The sequence below is a fragment of the Engraulis encrasicolus genome, chromosome 3 (genome assembly GCF_034702125.1).
Source record: "Engraulis encrasicolus isolate BLACKSEA-1 chromosome 3, IST_EnEncr_1.0, whole genome shotgun sequence".
Classification (NCBI taxonomy): domain Eukaryota; kingdom Metazoa; phylum Chordata; class Actinopteri; order Clupeiformes; family Engraulidae; genus Engraulis; species Engraulis encrasicolus.
Window position 1 is genome coordinate 26078589 of NC_085859.1, and position 16729 is coordinate 26095317.

The 16729-nt window shown below is 42.3% G+C and overlaps 2 protein-coding genes across 3 annotated transcripts in view; both read right to left on the reverse strand.

Moving 5' to 3' along the window:
• aacs (acetoacetyl-CoA synthetase) overlaps positions 1-4894 on the reverse strand; it is a 78025-nt gene extending 73131 nt beyond the window's left edge. The window contains exons 1-4 of one of the 2 annotated variants that reach the window (XM_063195069.1): positions 4848-4894; positions 4568-4735; positions 3864-3967; positions 2497-2617 (exon numbers count right to left, since the gene is read on the reverse strand). In XM_063195069.1, the coding sequence (XP_063051139.1) occupies positions 2497-2617; positions 3864-3967; positions 4568-4700 (358 nt within the window). In that variant the 5' untranslated portion in view covers positions 4701-4735; positions 4848-4894. The other variant, XM_063195068.1, reaches the window with a different exon arrangement.
• Positions 4895-13071: 8177 nt separating this feature from the next.
• Positions 13072-16596, reverse strand: bri3bp (bri3 binding protein). The gene is made up of 3 exons (XM_063194396.1): positions 16261-16596; positions 15802-15904; positions 13072-15569 (listed from the first exon to the last, which is right to left on the reverse strand). Exons 1-3 carry the CDS (start codon positions 16438-16440, stop codon positions 15148-15150), a joined length of 705 nt encoding a protein of 234 aa, XP_063050466.1. The 5' UTR covers positions 16441-16596; the 3' UTR covers positions 13072-15147.
• Between the last annotated feature and the right edge of the window lie 133 nt (positions 16597-16729).

Genomic DNA, 16729 nt, shown 5'->3' on the forward strand with positions numbered 1-16729 from the left:
GTAAAAGAGTGATATGCATGGAGGGCATTGACTCTTTCTACCCCTCCTTTCATTTTTCCTCCCATTCATCTTTCCATCCTCCTATCATTCCTTCCCTCCATCTTCTTCCTTTCTACCCCTCCATTCATTCATCCCTCAATCCTATCCCTCCATTCTTCCATCTTTGTAAAAGATGGATATGCATGGAGGACATCGGTTTACCTCCATCCTCTTCCTTTCTACCCTTTCATTCGTTCATCCCTCAATCCCATCCCTCCATCCTTCCATCTTTGTAAAATAGGGATATGCATGGAGGACATCAGCTCTTCTCCACTCTCTACCCTCCACCCTCAACTCTCCACCCTCCTCCCTCCATCTTCTTCCTTTCTACCCCTCCATTCAATCATCCCTCCATCCCATCCCTCTATCCTTCCATCTTTGTAAAAGAGGGATACAGTATGCATGGAGGGCATCTGCTCATCTCCTCCACCCTCTTCTTTTCTACTCCTCCATTCATTCATCCCTCCATCCCATCCCTCTATCCCAGTGTTTCTCAACAGGGGTCCCGGGGCACCCTGGGGTGCCGCGGAAATGTGGCTGATAAATAAATTATATAATATGATACATACAGTATTTGTCTAAATTGATAAGTTAATGCTAGTCAGTGGAATCTTTCATCTGCCATTTACACACAATAAAGTAAATATAGGTCACCCCAGTCAGCTGCAACTTTGAATGTAGGTTGTGTGACGTCTCCAAATGTGTTACTTTTCTAAGCTTTTGTGGTATCAGATGCGATGCCATGTTACGGCTTGTTGGTTTGGGGTGCCTTGAAATTTTTCATGAATTGAAAGGGTGCCTCGCCTAAAAAAAGGTTGAGAAACACTGCTCTATCCTTCCATCTTTGTAAAAGAGGGATACAGTATGCATGGAGGGCATCTGCTCATCTCCTCCACCCTCTACCCTCCACCCTCCACCATCTTCTTTTCTACTCCTCCATTCATTCATCCCTCCATCCCATCCCTCTATCCTTCCATCTTTGTAAAAGACTGATATGCATGGAGGGCATCTGCTCATCTCCACCCTCCACCCTCCTCCACTGCTGGCTCCGGCTCCTGAAGGCCCATAACAGCCCCTGTCCTCTCCACTGATCAATGGCACTCTCCTAATTAAAGATGTCGGCCAGGAGCCACTAACAGCATCGGGACGGGAGGAGTGTGAGTGTGTGTGTGTGTGTGTGTGTGTGTGTGTGTGTGTGTGTGTGTGTGTGTGTGTGTGTGTGTGTGTGTGTGTGTGTGTGTGTGTGTGTGTGTGTAATTGTGCAAGTGTTTGCGTGTGCGCGTGTGCAAGAGAGAGAGTGTGTGTGTGTGTGTGTGTGTGTGTGTGTGTGTGTGTGTGTGTGTGTGTGCGTGTGTGTGTGTGTGTGTGGGTGATGGGGTGGTGGTTGAATAAGGGGGGAGGCGGTAAGGGATTTGGTCGCGCCCCCTTTCCATTAAGATATGAGAAATCACAGGAGCACGTCACAGGACTAAAACTACCACGGCTACAAATCAAATTAAGTGGGCTGGGGGAAGTATTGATCTAATTTAACGTCAGTAGCCAAACCGGACAGATTCTATCTTGGGGAGACGTAGCGTAGCCTTGTGCGGCTATTTTTAAAAGGGCCGAACCTTGGCACGCTATTAAGGTAAACAGAAGCAACAGCGTCCACGCAGATAACAACATTTATGCAATGCAATGGCTTGCAAAGGCTTTTGTGGATGCCTAAGCAACAGCATATCTCTGGATGATATCCGTAGGATATGTAGGATATCTACCAGGAAATCTATGAGATAAGTGTGTTCAAGTGCGTGCAATGCATGCTTGGAGCTCTGATGGGAAAAGCTTGCGTCGTCATACAGTAAATTGGTAATATATGGCAATTTAAAACTCATGCTGACATATGTAGCGCAACAGTTGAAATGACGTCCCACTCACGAGTGAAATATGATATTGTGGCATTATGGCTTTACCGCACAGCATCACCACAACACAGTATGAAATTATATAATCACTTCCGCCCGTCATAACAAGCAAAGTGGCTATACGAATATAACACAGCTTCAAACATTCAACGGTTTGTGCTTTTTAGAATACATGTTGGTTATTAACCGTGATGTACAGCGACCCTGCATAGAAGAGACTATTCCTCACTGGGCTGTCACCTTGAAAAATGACCCCAGGCACAGAATATTCACTTGTAGAGCATTTCTCTTTCACTGGAAATAAGAAACAGTTCACTATAGAATGCTTTTGCACACCTCAATTCAAATGGGTGTGCTGGGTGTAACAAATATCTGGTTCAAAGTGAAAGACAACATTTCCTGCACACTGTCCATGCCACATAGTTTCCCTAGAGAAGGTATGAACCACCAAAACATTGCGAGCAATGAGATGCATGTGTAATAATGGACAATGTGCAGCATATTGGTCTACTACCTTCGCTGGACATGATAAAAAACAGGAGAGCAGACTTACTAGTGGCGTAGAGAGCCACTTTGTCCTGGTCCTTGTGCTTGAGGAGGTTCTCAGCATAATTCAGACGACTGCCTTTGAACCACTCTGGGACTTCTGATATCGTTTTCGACACGTCGACAACCTGAAAACACACACACACACACACACGCACACGCACACACACACACACACGCACACGCACACGCACAGACAACACACACCACAACACACACATGCAACACACAAGAAATCATGTTCATAGAAGGTCATCGACAGTCAAGAACCTGAACAAACACAAAACAACACAACACACAGACTAAATCAGGTTCACAGAGGATCATCATTCATACCCAAAGAACAATATGTCTGTTGTTACTGCTTGCTTTCATTAATATAACACAAGATTTATGGATGAAGACACAATGTAATAGGTCACTCTGATAATAAAGGCAAAATATGGGATACTGCCAGATAGTGGAAGACATAATAAATATGATATCATCATCCACACTAGCATGGAAATATGAGGTCTGCCAGTGCCAGAGAATTAAAAAACTATACTACCCGCTAAGTCATATTTCTGTCCAGAGTCCATTTCTATAAAGCTTCCTGCTCAGTTCCGGCTCACTCAAAGGTGTGGCAGGAGGACAAACATTGCATGACGGATGAGATTATTACGTGACAATTGTATCATTCTTACAGAAGCCAAACAATCACCCCCCTCGTAAAAACAAACCTGTTTTATGGTCTTATATTCTCCCAGTGTCAAGGAGCTATGAAAACTTGTAAACACAGCGTGGAACAATATCGTAATAGCATGGCTTATGATCAGTCTCCATGTCACCACATGTCAACATGAAGACTGCATTGATAAACTGATCAATTCTGTAGGGTTTACACCATGCACATGCTGTAATATGCAAAGGGTTTCCTTGGGCAACACAAACGGTGCATGACAACAGCTCTGCACAGAGATTCTTGCACAGTTGCTACTATTGTACAATGCTCCTTCGTTATACTAGTCTGTCTCGATTTGCATGTTCTGTCTGTCATGTCATCACCACTGTGGGAAGATGCTGCATACCTATTCCTCTAATGAGAAGGCATGCACATACTTTACAGCCTAAACCACAGTATGATACATATTTCAAGTTAGTGCAGTTCTGAAGAGAGAAGGAGGAAAGCACTATGCATATTGCCATAGCAATAAATACCTGCATGCATGAATCAGATGGGAACAATCCACTCCTGCCAGTCATGATTTACAAGAGGGGGGTGGAGGTGTAAATGACTATAAGTACATTTTGTTGATCCTACACTGCATCTTAATGCCACAAAGCATGTTTGCTTCAGAGGAGGTTAAGGGCATGTAGTGTAGTGTAGGCTACCTCGTCGTACTTCCTTGAGCTGACCACTCCACAGAATCTCCAGACCTCTCCCCAGAAATCGGAGTAGTTCTGGGTGGACCACTGGTACAGGTCGTCATAGTTGGCTGTAAATGCAAATTCGAGACATGACAACAATCACAACACAACCTAAAGCTGAGATGCACCACAGATATTGAAGGAAGAGAATGTCATCATCATAATCACATACTGTTAGGCTAGCTCACAGCCTGTCACTTGTTAGGTTGCTATTGAGCACATTTTGCATGATAGCACTACACTGTATGGACACATTTGTGCGTGACTGACAGTCAGAGGGTGGAACGTGCTTTAAACCTGGGCTACAGCCTTGACATGACTATCAAACATGATCTCTTTAAACACGCATTGATTTGTGGAGAATGGCTCCATAGAAAAAAAGACAGCCTAATAAATAGCGGCTAGCCAGATCTTGTGGAAATAATTCAAGGCGAATGAGCTGCTGGGGCGTTTCACTGAAACGATGCTGCTGCTTGCGCCCATCGCCTGCGAATTACATCATAAAAAGGAGACGGCAAACTTTATGCCAGGAGGAGGATAGGCTACATAAAGCCGACACACACGAGTCTGCTAGACCGTTCATGTTTGTGAATGACTGTCTGCTATCCAACACTTATCGGCAGCTTAGTGGTCAAAGCAGGAGTAACATCAGTAGCTAACTCACTTACCCAGATTAAGTCCGAAATCTCGATTCACCTGAGACCTAAACCGATCCATCTGTGTGTTCTTCTTGGAGTCTGGGTACCACAGCACCTTGGACTCCATGATTTCCATGCTCTTCCCGTCGATGTCTTTAGGCATTGCGGACACTTTCGCACCAGACGACACTGAATGTCCTTAAAAACGTAAAGGGTAGACACAAGGGGACAACGTTATGAAGAGCTCGGACGTGTTCAGTGGGACAGAAGGCTACAGCGTCATGCACTCTGTCATGTTCGACTTCCTTACAGCCAGAGAGGTAATCTAGTAGACAGTCCTCTAGTCTCCGCCCCCCAGATGACAGCCGACGTTCTGGACGTTCTGGAACCAATAGCAAAATAGAACACTGACAGGAGACTTGTTGAGAAATGTTGGCAGAAGAAATGTCCAACTTCTGATGAAAATTACACAACATTTTTATGGTTATTTATGGATAGATCGCAGATTTGTTTTATACATACTAATTTGACTGCACAGGCTATTGCGAATTTACAAAACGCTTTCTGTCTAAACGCAAATAGAATCAGGGCCTAGGCTTTCTGCAAACAGAAGAATTTCAGTTTAGGCCTACATAAATTAAAAAAAATATGAGACAATAGTTTTCAACATGACAAGATGGACGGGTAGTGGTAATTACATTTGAATAACCCGTTGGCCCTATGCTTACGTTATAGCCTCATATTTGCTAGGGTATCTCTGCATTCTTTGAATAAAGTTATTGAAGGTGACACGAGTTCAGTGTCCTATTGTGTGGCTTTGAATATGCTCACTCCATGTTGCAATGGATGTATGGCAACGGCGCGCCACCGCTATTACTCTTTTTGATTGGCTGTTTAGATACTGGTCTCACATCAGCCGAGGAACAGGTCCTCTGACATGCAATACTGACAGACAACAACATTGTCCAATAGGAATGGAAGATGTCGTTGTTAACGCCTATTCAACGCTACTGATGCGAGCTTTGACCAATCAGGATGGTTTGCTGAAGACCAGATTTAGAGGTGTGCCCAATCAACTAGTCGCGTTGATTCAGCCCACTCCCAACTTGGGCACTCTCAACTATTCAGATGAGAATTCAAAGTACTGTAGTGTGTAGGCCTATAGGCTACTGAGCCAAAAATATATTGTAAAAATCTAAGCGACCTTTTAATGCATAAATCACTTTAGAGTAAGTAGTTTGGTGTTAATAGCCTAGTTTTAGGTGATTGTCAGCAGACTTGAGAAATGCCCTCTTATTTTTCATGTTGGCTGCATAGGCCAACTATTACCCCACACATTCAAAAGAAACAATTCCCTCTAAGAATAATTTTGCCATTGTGCTGGTACAGTTGAATGCAAAGGTAGCCTAAGAGCTTTCTTTCTCTCTCTCTCTCTCTCTCTCTCTCTCTCTCTCTCTCTCTCTCTCTCTCTCTCTCTCTCTCTCTCTCTCTCTGTGTGTGTGTGTGTGTGTGTGTGTGTGTGTGTGTGTGTGCGTGCGTGCGTGCGTGCGTGCGTGCGTGCGTGTGTGTGTGTGTGTGTGTGTGCGTGCATGCGTCTTCTTACCTAGAAAGACACTGAATACTCCAAGCCAGACCTGTTCAGGAATGTGTCCGTAGGCTGTTAGTGTAAATGAGGTCGCCGGCGGTCCTATTCACTATTTGGTGAAAATACTCTAATACAACAACACTGGTATATGACAGTACCAGATTAAGACATAGCCATTACAATTTTGGTGACAGCAAGGTTATAACATAGGCTCTGTGCTAAAGGGTTCAGGCATACAGTATATCACGTAAGTGAGTACACCCTTCACATTTTTGCAGATTTGTGAGTTTATCTTTTCATAGGAGAGCATTTAAGAAATTTCACTTTGACACAATGATTAGTGACCTTTTAACAACATATACCGCTTAAATTTCTTGTTCACTCAGAAAAAATCAAAATACAGCCATTAATGTTTGAACATTGCCCACAAAAGTGAGTACACCCCAGATTAAAATCTGGTAAAGAAGGGGCTGTGTTGGCTCGAATCGTCTCGAAATGAAAAGGGATTAAAGGGAGGTCATCAGTGTGCGTTTCAACCTTTCTTTACATTGAACTTTTACATTTTGAGTCTGCACCGGTCTACATAGCTTGGTATGAGATTTGAATGCACTCCTATGGGGAGTGTCATGATCTGCTTCAGTAGTCACAGTGCATGTTGACATGGATGTTTCTTTTAGGTGTAATTCAGATATCCAATGTTGCCGGCATCCATTCATCCCCAAACCATGTCAGTCAAACCACCATGCTTGAATATGCTCTCCTATGAAAAGATATACTAACAAATCTGCAAAAACATGAAGGGTGTTCTCACTTATGTGATATACAGTACCTATGTAAGAATTCGAAACAAAAATGTCAAAAGTAGGCCTAATTAAGCATATGCAGAAGTTGTAATTTGAGATTTTGCAAGGGCCCATTATGATCCCGTATAGACAGCACAGGTGGACAGAAATTGTAAGGACCTTTCTCAATTTTATGGGTAATTATTTGAGTATAGTATAACAAAATGTTCTCCTAAAACTGATAGATTTGAGAGATTTTTGTACAGAAAAAAATAACAAATATTTCATATAGCTACCATGTATTGATCATGAGGCATTTGCAATAATAATGCTGGAAAAAAGTAATAAACAATATGTCTGCATCAATTGGTTAGTAGTTAATGATTCACACCCTGGACTGCACAGTGGTACAGACTTTTTGTATTCCACTATTGGACTGGACCTGCACTACCCAACAGAAACGCACACACACACACGCACACGCACACGCACACACACACACACACACACACACACACACACACACACACACACACACACACACACACACACACACACACACACACACACACACACACACACACACACACACACACACACACACACACACACACACACACTGCACCAGGGACTGCACTACCTCAGTCCTGGGACAAAAGACAATATAACATGCTGCTACAATGCTATACCTCATCTACTAGCCTACTTATATAACTATTGTTATTATACTGTTACTATTGCTACTGTTCTGTTATCATTTCTATTATTGTGATGTATATATTCTATATTTATCTTATCTTCTGTGTACATGTTTCAATGTTAAATGTTAAATGTTGAATGTCAAATGTTAAATGTTCTTTTATACTGTATTGACCACTTACTGTTACCAGTCGATCACTGTTATCTGTCCTGTCTTGCACTTTATGTCAGTCTGTCAGTCTTGTGTATGTCTATGTCCTGGCATGGTATAGAAAACGTAATTTCATTTTTTTCTTGTATGTCTGTGCATATGAAGACTTGTCATAAGGTTATTTCCTGACACATGCAGGTGAGTGGAGAAAGTGTGGGTGTGCTTCGCTTGTGACTGAGTTGATTTGAGCGTGCACCGTCCTTGTGAATTGCCACCTAGGTATATGTGTTCGAATGGTCCACTCTCAAGAATCCATTTGATGAAAAGACCTGTACCCGTGTGGGTACTATGCATGCAGAGAATAGAATAGAATAGAATAGAATAGAATAGAATAGAATAGAATAGATTAGAATAGAATAGAATAGAATAGAATAGACAAGAACAGAACATAATAACATAATAGAATAGAATAGAATAGAACAGAACAGAATAACACAACACAACACAACACAACACAATAGAATAGAATAGAATAGAATAGAATAGAATAGAATAGAATAGAATAGAATAGAATAGAATAGAATAGAATAGAATAGAATAGAATAGAACAAAGATCAGGATAGAACAGAACAGAACAGAATAGAGTAGAACAGAACAGAAAAGAACAGAACAGAATAGAATACAGTAGAACAGAATATAGTACAGAATAGAATAGAAAAGAACAGAATAGAATAGAATATAATAGAATAGAATAGAATAGAACAGAACAGAATATAATACAGTAGAATAGAACAGAATGCCTCTTATTGTTTTTCATATGTAGAGCGAGGCTGTATCTAATTATCTCATTGAGCACTACAATGCCACATCATGTGATCACTATGTGCAATAGCATTGATTATCATTTTATGCATGGGAAGGACTCTGGGTCTATCATGAGGCAAGAGGCATGTCTCTGGTGATAGATAACGGTATCCGTGACAGGTCAACCTACAAATCAAAATCTCTTCTGTTATGAAGTAAACAAAACACACGTTTGCTGCATGCTGTGGTGCATGCCTAGGCCAACTCAGTCACAGGAAAAGCACATCAGCTGGCCAGTCACTTGCCCTCTCACCTGAAGGTGTCATTAAATTAATTTTAGACCCTCAGTGTGTGAGCCAAAATCTGTAACCACTAGCCAATGAATATAGACATGCAGATTATGCTTAATTTGCAAACAATAAATTAGGCCTACTATTGCAAAACACTCCTGTTTCCTCTCAGTCAACCTACATGGACGCAACATTGTCCCTCACAGAGACCTACAGAGAGCTGGAACAGCTTCTCATATACTGCTTGTGCAGTTATAGACCAGAGAATGGCAAAGAAAACTTTGAAAATCCCCTCAACCTCAAACAGTTTTGGGATGCTAAAGAAAACTTTGAACATCCCCTCAACCTGAAATAGTTTTGAAAATATTATTTTGATGTTTGTTTGTGTTAGTCACTAAATCATATTTTAGGAATAAAGCCATCACATGACCCAAATGGCTGTATGATCCATCTAATAATCTGATAAAAGTCTACTCATGGTCAAGGTCTGGCCAACTCAAGAATTATCTGCATCAACATGTATTTATATAGCAGCACAGTAACACAACTACAGTCTACTCAAAGTGCTTTACACATACACAACATACAAATACACATACACATTCAAGGTTATTGTCACTTCATGACAGATGACAGATGCAATGAATATATTTTTTACCCTTTCTGCTTGCTATACCTATTCTCATATTGTTATCACCAGACTACTACTGTGCTTCTGACTTAGCCAAGCACTGACATCTCTTTCAGTTCATGCAGAAACTGTTGTGTATGAATGAGTGTAATTGTGAAATGAGAGGCGGATCATACAGGTTTCATCAGACATATCCGCACTGACATCGAAATTACACCTAAATTTCTTAACAACTCAATTGATATTACACAAGCATCAAACTGAAGTCATCCAGAGTCCATAATTCAAACAAATATGAGACTTTGATTTTTGACACTCAGCCACCAATCAAATCGCTCTCTGCCCTCCTGCACATGTGAAGCAATGTGTGGATTGGTCAGATTTGGCTCAGCTAAATACATCAGAACTGTGGAGCCATGAGCCGAGGTTGAGGCAGACAGGAAGAGTGCCCCGTTGTCTATGTAAATAGCCAAATTTAGGACCACAGGAAAAAAAAAGTTTCCAGCGGGCCCCCTGTTGGGCACCCATTGTCCTATAAAAGTAACGCAGCGCAAGGACAATGGAAAATGGGAGACAAAGCAAAGATACAATAATATGTTTATTTTTTTATTCAACTGTTGGACCTCTGATTTGGGCTTTACAAAAGCCTTCAAAACAAAAGAAAAGAATATACATAACATACACAAAAGAAAGCAGGCAGTGGCTAACCCTCCTCTCTCCCCCATTATAAAAAAACTCAGATAAAACAATTCCAGTAAAAATCACAGTATGTGTAACAGAAATATGTGCCCAGAATTAATATTTGAAAATGCATGGGATTCATTGCCGTGACATAATCTTTGTATAAGCACTAAAGATGAACACGTCAAATGACGGCATCAACATGGCTATGTTCATACATTTGTAAATATTTATCTATGTCCTTTTAAATTTTATTCTTTCTCAAAGTGGCAAAATGTAATCTCAAATCTGTCATGTGAACGGACTACAATGTAACACAGTGAGACACTTAAGGATTATAACAATGCAACAATGATCAACAGTAAAATTATGGCGATGTCATTCTTAGTCATATTTACACTTCTCAAAACCAAGTCGGGGAGGGTGGAGAGATACACATAGAAATCACATAGATAGAAATCACTACCTTTATCTCTACTCGGCTAGAATATGCATTTTTCTGGTATGACAAGCCTGGTCTTTAGAGTGAGTGTGAAATGCATTACAGTACTATATAATCATCTAGTTCTACAGTAGCCAGTGTGTATTATACAATGTGAGTTCAAAACCCCTGCAGCAGCTGCTAAATCAACACTGTGCAGGGATGAGAATGGATGTGTTTCTGTTCATAAATTCCCTGTGACTATATATATATACACATCAGTGCAAAGTTATACTGAGACACTACCAGCAAACTATACAAAACTGCATGACTTCATTGGAACATTTGGAATACTTTCATCTCAAGCTGTGCCATGGAAAAAAAGGAGAAAACACTGTAAGGGCATCGTGCGTAAAACATTAGTAGTCAAAAAGGAACACTGGAGTTCAAGTTGTGGTCATCGTCTGACTGGATCAGATCAGTGGTCAACTCTGAAGAGCAAAACGCAATAATGATACAATCTGGACAGTGCTGTTGAGTAATAACATGTGAAGAATTGTTAACACACAAACCCAAGCAATCATACCAAATGATCATGGTATTTATACACAAAAACAAACACAAAACTCAAACAAAAAAATAGGCACAGGCACAGGCCCAGGCCCAGCGATGCTCCCTATGAAAATGGTCTTGACGTTTTTTGGAACGGGGATGCAGTGGCACTTTAGGGGTCATATTAGACACGGTCCCCAATGCTGGCAGTGGCCGTTAACAGACGAATCTCAGTTTCTAGGAGACAACACTTTACTGGGGTCTTGGTTGGTACGGCCACAAACCAAAACAAAAACAAAGCAAAGAAGAGCTTTCCACAGCTGCGAACTGACTCCAATAATAATAAAAAAATATCCGATATGTCACAACAGATTCTTAAAGGGACACTGTGCAGGAAATGGTCAAAAAAGGTACTGCAACTATGCTGCTCATTGAAAATGTGTTGTCTAAGGCCAAATTTCAATGAAAGTTTACTAAGTAATAAATTAATATTTTATCGTACAGCCCAAGTACAGTCATTTTTGCAGCTAAAAATGCCTATTTCTGGAAATTCAAAATGGCGGACCATGGAGAAGATCCCCCTTTTCATGTATGAAAAGTGCAATTTTCCCAGTCATAATGAATGCTTAGAATTTGATGGTGGTGGTAAGTATTCATGAAAAAGGTAACATTAGAGAATGGGTAGCATGGATTCTGGAAATAAACAACTCAAAATCTCACACAGTGTCCCTTTAAAGGCCAACTCAAGACAGACTCCCTATAAGGAATGTGACAGTTAAGGACGGCATCAGCAAGTAAACACACATACAAAACTCAGCATATCATATACCTCAAGTAAAAAAAACAACAACACGGTACTATCTACACTGTCAAATCAAGAAAGTTCCAAAACATCAGTGATCTAATTTTCAGTCGGCTTCATATAACTCAAGATGTTTCATGATTCATGGACAAAGGGCAGGGCCTACGGTGGAATGAAGGACAAAGATTAGATTCCCTTTAACAATCTAATAACTAATGACACTGTGTAGCAGAAAGAGGTGCGTTCCCAAGTGTGATAGCACCGTACAGTACTCTGACTCATTACTCATCCTCTGTGACACATCGAAGAGGCGGTTGCAGTGTTGCACTTCTGAGTGTAAAATGAAATAAGTACAATAGACAATGTATTCCCTCATCCTGCAGCCTCAAAAACTCTGACAAATTTCAACAAAATTAAATTTAACGACCTGGTAGGCTAGAGGTGCCAATTCTGAGCTCAGGAAGTAAAAATCCTACCACAGTTCCCCTCCAACACAGGTGACTTTACTGAGGAGTAGCTGGTCTACCCATCTTGAGTGCTCATTGACAAATTCTGTGTCTCAGATGGTGCACTTGTGCACTATGTTTCAGTGCGTAATTACTACGCCATATGAACTGAAACATGAACACTGAAGTGCACAAGTGCTCCATTTGAGATCCAGCAACAGTTTCCCTTCAACATAGGTGACTTCACTGAGTAAGTGGTCCTCAGTACTTGTCTTGAATACTCATTATGATTAGCTGATTTGGTAGCCTAGCAAGGCAGACTAATGGCATGAAATATATAGTCTGGGATCACAACATAGCAAAGTTATTGCGCTATGCCCCTTCCAATGACTTGCTACACAGATTAAAAAAAATAGACAAGTCTTGTAATCAGAGGAAACAGCGAAGCCAAATTTGGGGTCCAGCTATGATTATCCCCTATGGTGCGAGGCTAGACCAACCTAGCCTGGTTCTCACCACACTTCTGTGTCTATAATCTGTCTTGCGACTGGAGCCTGGAGAAATGGAATCCTGCCACAGTCTCCCAGACCTCTGTGTGTGTTCAAGCTCCACCAGGGGGCTCCAGAGCTACACACACACAAAGGTCTGGGAGACTGTGGCAGGATTCCATTTCTCCAGGCTCCAGTCGCAAGACAGATTATAGACTAAATTGACGCTTTGCAGATCAACAGAAAACGTTTTTGAAGGCATTTGTTGGTGGCGAGGACGGGCAGAACGTTGGATAAAGCCATGCTTTTTGAAGACGGAGCTAACGCATGCTCTACCAGACCTAGTAGTGAAGCTCGCGAAGCTACACGGAACTACAGGTCGTGCAAGGGCCAGGCAAATAACAACCCACCAGGCCAAAAAAAATCAATTAAAAAAGTCATATTCTGCCTCAAGGGTTTGGTATAGTTTAATACTCTACTGATTCGGAGATGGTTAGATCAAACTTGTGGTAGGATTTTTTCTCTCTTTTTTTCATTGACACCTCTGTCAGTGGGACGGCTGTTTGAACATCCTCTCTCCCTGAGAGCTCAGTGCCTTACACAGGAGGACCAGAGGCCACTCTGCCTCCTCATTCCCTGTTTATCTACCTCTCAGCTCTTCAACAATACTTCATAATGTACATTGCGAGATACACAAACACCATTGGTAATCAAAAAGTTAAATGGATTTGTCTTTCGAGGAAGAAAAAAACGAAACAGGGCAATTGTACTCACCCTTGCTTTTCCGCATACTACACTAACACACAGACATGAAACAACCACGCAAGCAAAGTCATCCACAACGCACACCTCGTGCTGCAAAACACACTCGCGCAGTCAACTCTTTTACAAAAAAGGTCCAATATGTTCACTTAATCAATCCTATTGCTACTTGATGATGCAAATGACTTTGGAAACACATTTGAATCTACAACAGCATACACAACACATTCTAGCACTACATGAATTTTTCTACAGGCCTATTGGTGCTCAGCTTTGCCTCTCTCTCTTTGATACGATAAGTTAAAATTTAGCTTTTCAATAACAATGCATTAATATTTAAAATCTCAAATATTTTTTTACAACAGAACTTTTGGCCACACACAGTTGTTAAACCATACATGTGTTCCTATGAAAAACAAACAAACAAACAAACAAACAAACAAAAAACAAGCACACAAACAAACAAAACAGTACTTTGAAAGTCAAGCAAAAGTCATGGAACCTGGTTTCAAATTATTCTAGTAATTACATTATTATAGACCCCCAATAGTACTAGCCTGGCTCTCGACAGACGTGTGTAGTTCCACACAGATCTGCGAGGGAGAAGAGCTCCACGAGTTGCGCAAGCGCGCATGCGCGCGCGCGCACACACACACACACACACAAAAACACATACACACACACACACACACACACACACACAAGTCTGGATCATGAGGATTCAAGAAGCTCTCCGGCCTAGAACTTTCCAACACGTTTTTTTCAACAACAATGGTGGCTCGTGTCGACGAGTTAAGCTTCATGTACACCAAGCGCGAACTGCGCGACTTGAGTGGCGGAAGTCATTGTTTCCCTATGGAGGAAAGGCGAATAAAGCTACCAGAGCGAATTCGCCAGGAGCGAAGCTTCTTGAGCGACTAGAGCAAATTTTGACGATTAAACTCAAGCGAATTCGCTATGACGCGGTTCGGCGAAAACCAATTGGAACGTTCATTTCGACGAATGTCCCAGGCTCTCAAGACAGAGCCGTTATGTGATTAGCTGAATCAAACGTGTCAATGCCGCGTCCAGAGCGAATAAAGCGAATTCATGGCGAAACTTCTTCAACCGCCCCAGCTACCTGGGTCGCGTAGGTAGCGCCTGGTGTACAAGGGCCATTATGTGACAAGTGTATTGTAGACTCATACCAGGAAAAGCCATGCCTTCTGAAAATGAATCCTATGTGCGCTCTCCCAGACCTGGACCCCATTTCTGGAAAGCATCGTTGCTAGGCAGTTAGCAACTTACTAGGTTTCCAATGCGAAATTGCATTGCAACCAAGTACTGTAAGTTGATAACTTAGCAACAATGTTGTCGAGAAATGCACCCCAGGTGAGTGGAGCTTGTGAAGCTGTGCGGAACAACAGGTCTGGCAAAAGCCAGGCTACAATTAGAATCCCCATTTTCCCAACCAAACCCAACCCAGAGCCCCAAAAACACAAAACTACCAACCAAACCAACAGGCCCAATGGGGCTTTCACTGTTCACTGGACCTCTCCAGGTTGTCAATGACTCTGCTGAGGCGGATGTTGAGGAGTCGGATCTGGGTGTCCAGGTGGTCGATCTTCTCCTCCAGGGTGCTGGGGGCGCCCCCTCTGCGCCAGTAGGCCCCCACAGGGCCCGTCATGAAGTACACGGCCATCACGAAACACAGGGGCAGCACCGCGCGCTCCGGGTCGCCCTCGAACTTCTGCAGGATGTAGAGGCAGGAGAGGGCGAAGAGGGCCACGCGGGCCAGCCAGAAGAAGCGGCCGAAGATGGCGTGCAGCAGGTAAAAGAAGCCCCCCAGGAACAGGGATAGGAACCAGTAGGCCAGCAGCACTGCAGCAACTAGTAGGAGCGCACGGGCCGGGGAGTTGGACAGCGATGTGGGGCTGAAGTAATGGCTCAGGTTGGACGCTGAAAAGATGAAGTGGAAGAGAAAGGGAAAGGGAGGGGGGAGGGGCGGAGGAGTACAGAGACAGAGGCCAAATTTCTGTCAGCATTAAGACAAGTAAACCACTTTCACTTATGAGGTTAAGTCATAATACTGTGCGAGGTGTTGGGATTTGAATTAGGGACTTTTTGGCGCAATGTATATGTGATGAAAGATGCAATGAAAGAGAACACAATGTCAATGTGTCAAAAATACCATCAATCCCGATGACATCCAGCAGGTCCGTCCAAACTTTCCAGAGTGTGTCCAAAAAGGCATCCACGCCATGGACAAATCTCTCCGTTGTCTTAGAGAAAAACTATCAAGGGGGAAGGGAGAAGGAGTAATTAGTCGAGGTACCCTGAATGGTGAAGAAACTGACAGCATCCTGAACAGGACTTAACCTTCCGATAGAAAAGTGGCTATTACAGCAGCAGTCATTGCATTTCAAATGTAATTACATAGGGTTACCAATACCACAGATCAATAACATACATTACATTGGTCATTATGATAAGGCACCAAAGAGAGGGCAATTCCATAAGCATCCCTCACAGTATACCCCATTGACAGATAGCAAGCATGCTAAACATTGACATACACACACCTTGCGTCGAGACGAAACAGAACATGGACAGAATATAAGAATAACACATCTAATCATTTAGTACTGACCTTGTACAGCCCCCTGATATTTTCCTCTCCGAAAACGCTGCTCAGAGCTTGATAAAAGCCATTGGCCGCCCTTCTGAAACTGTTCTGGCTGCTAGAATCCTTCCTGCTCCTGGCCGATTCAGCACACAGGAGAGCTGCAGAGAACACCAACACCATCAAAAGTCGCTTGTGTCCCTCCATGTTTGAATGTAGCAAAAAATTGACGGTGAGATTCGAATCTATGAATTAGGTCGGCTTTTGAATTTCAGTAATTTGCTGCAGCAATTTGCTGGTTATCTGAATGGCCCCGGAAGAAACCGTTGCAATTGAAATGGGGAGGTACCGACCACCGACCTATGCCGCCCGCCAAACGACTTGTCAAGGAGCTGCCATCTAGCGGAAGTGGCTGCAAAAGGACACAGATGTTTGCAAAGCATTTAGATTATCTTTTTCAAAATGACACATGCAGTTGTATTTGTATATTTCAATT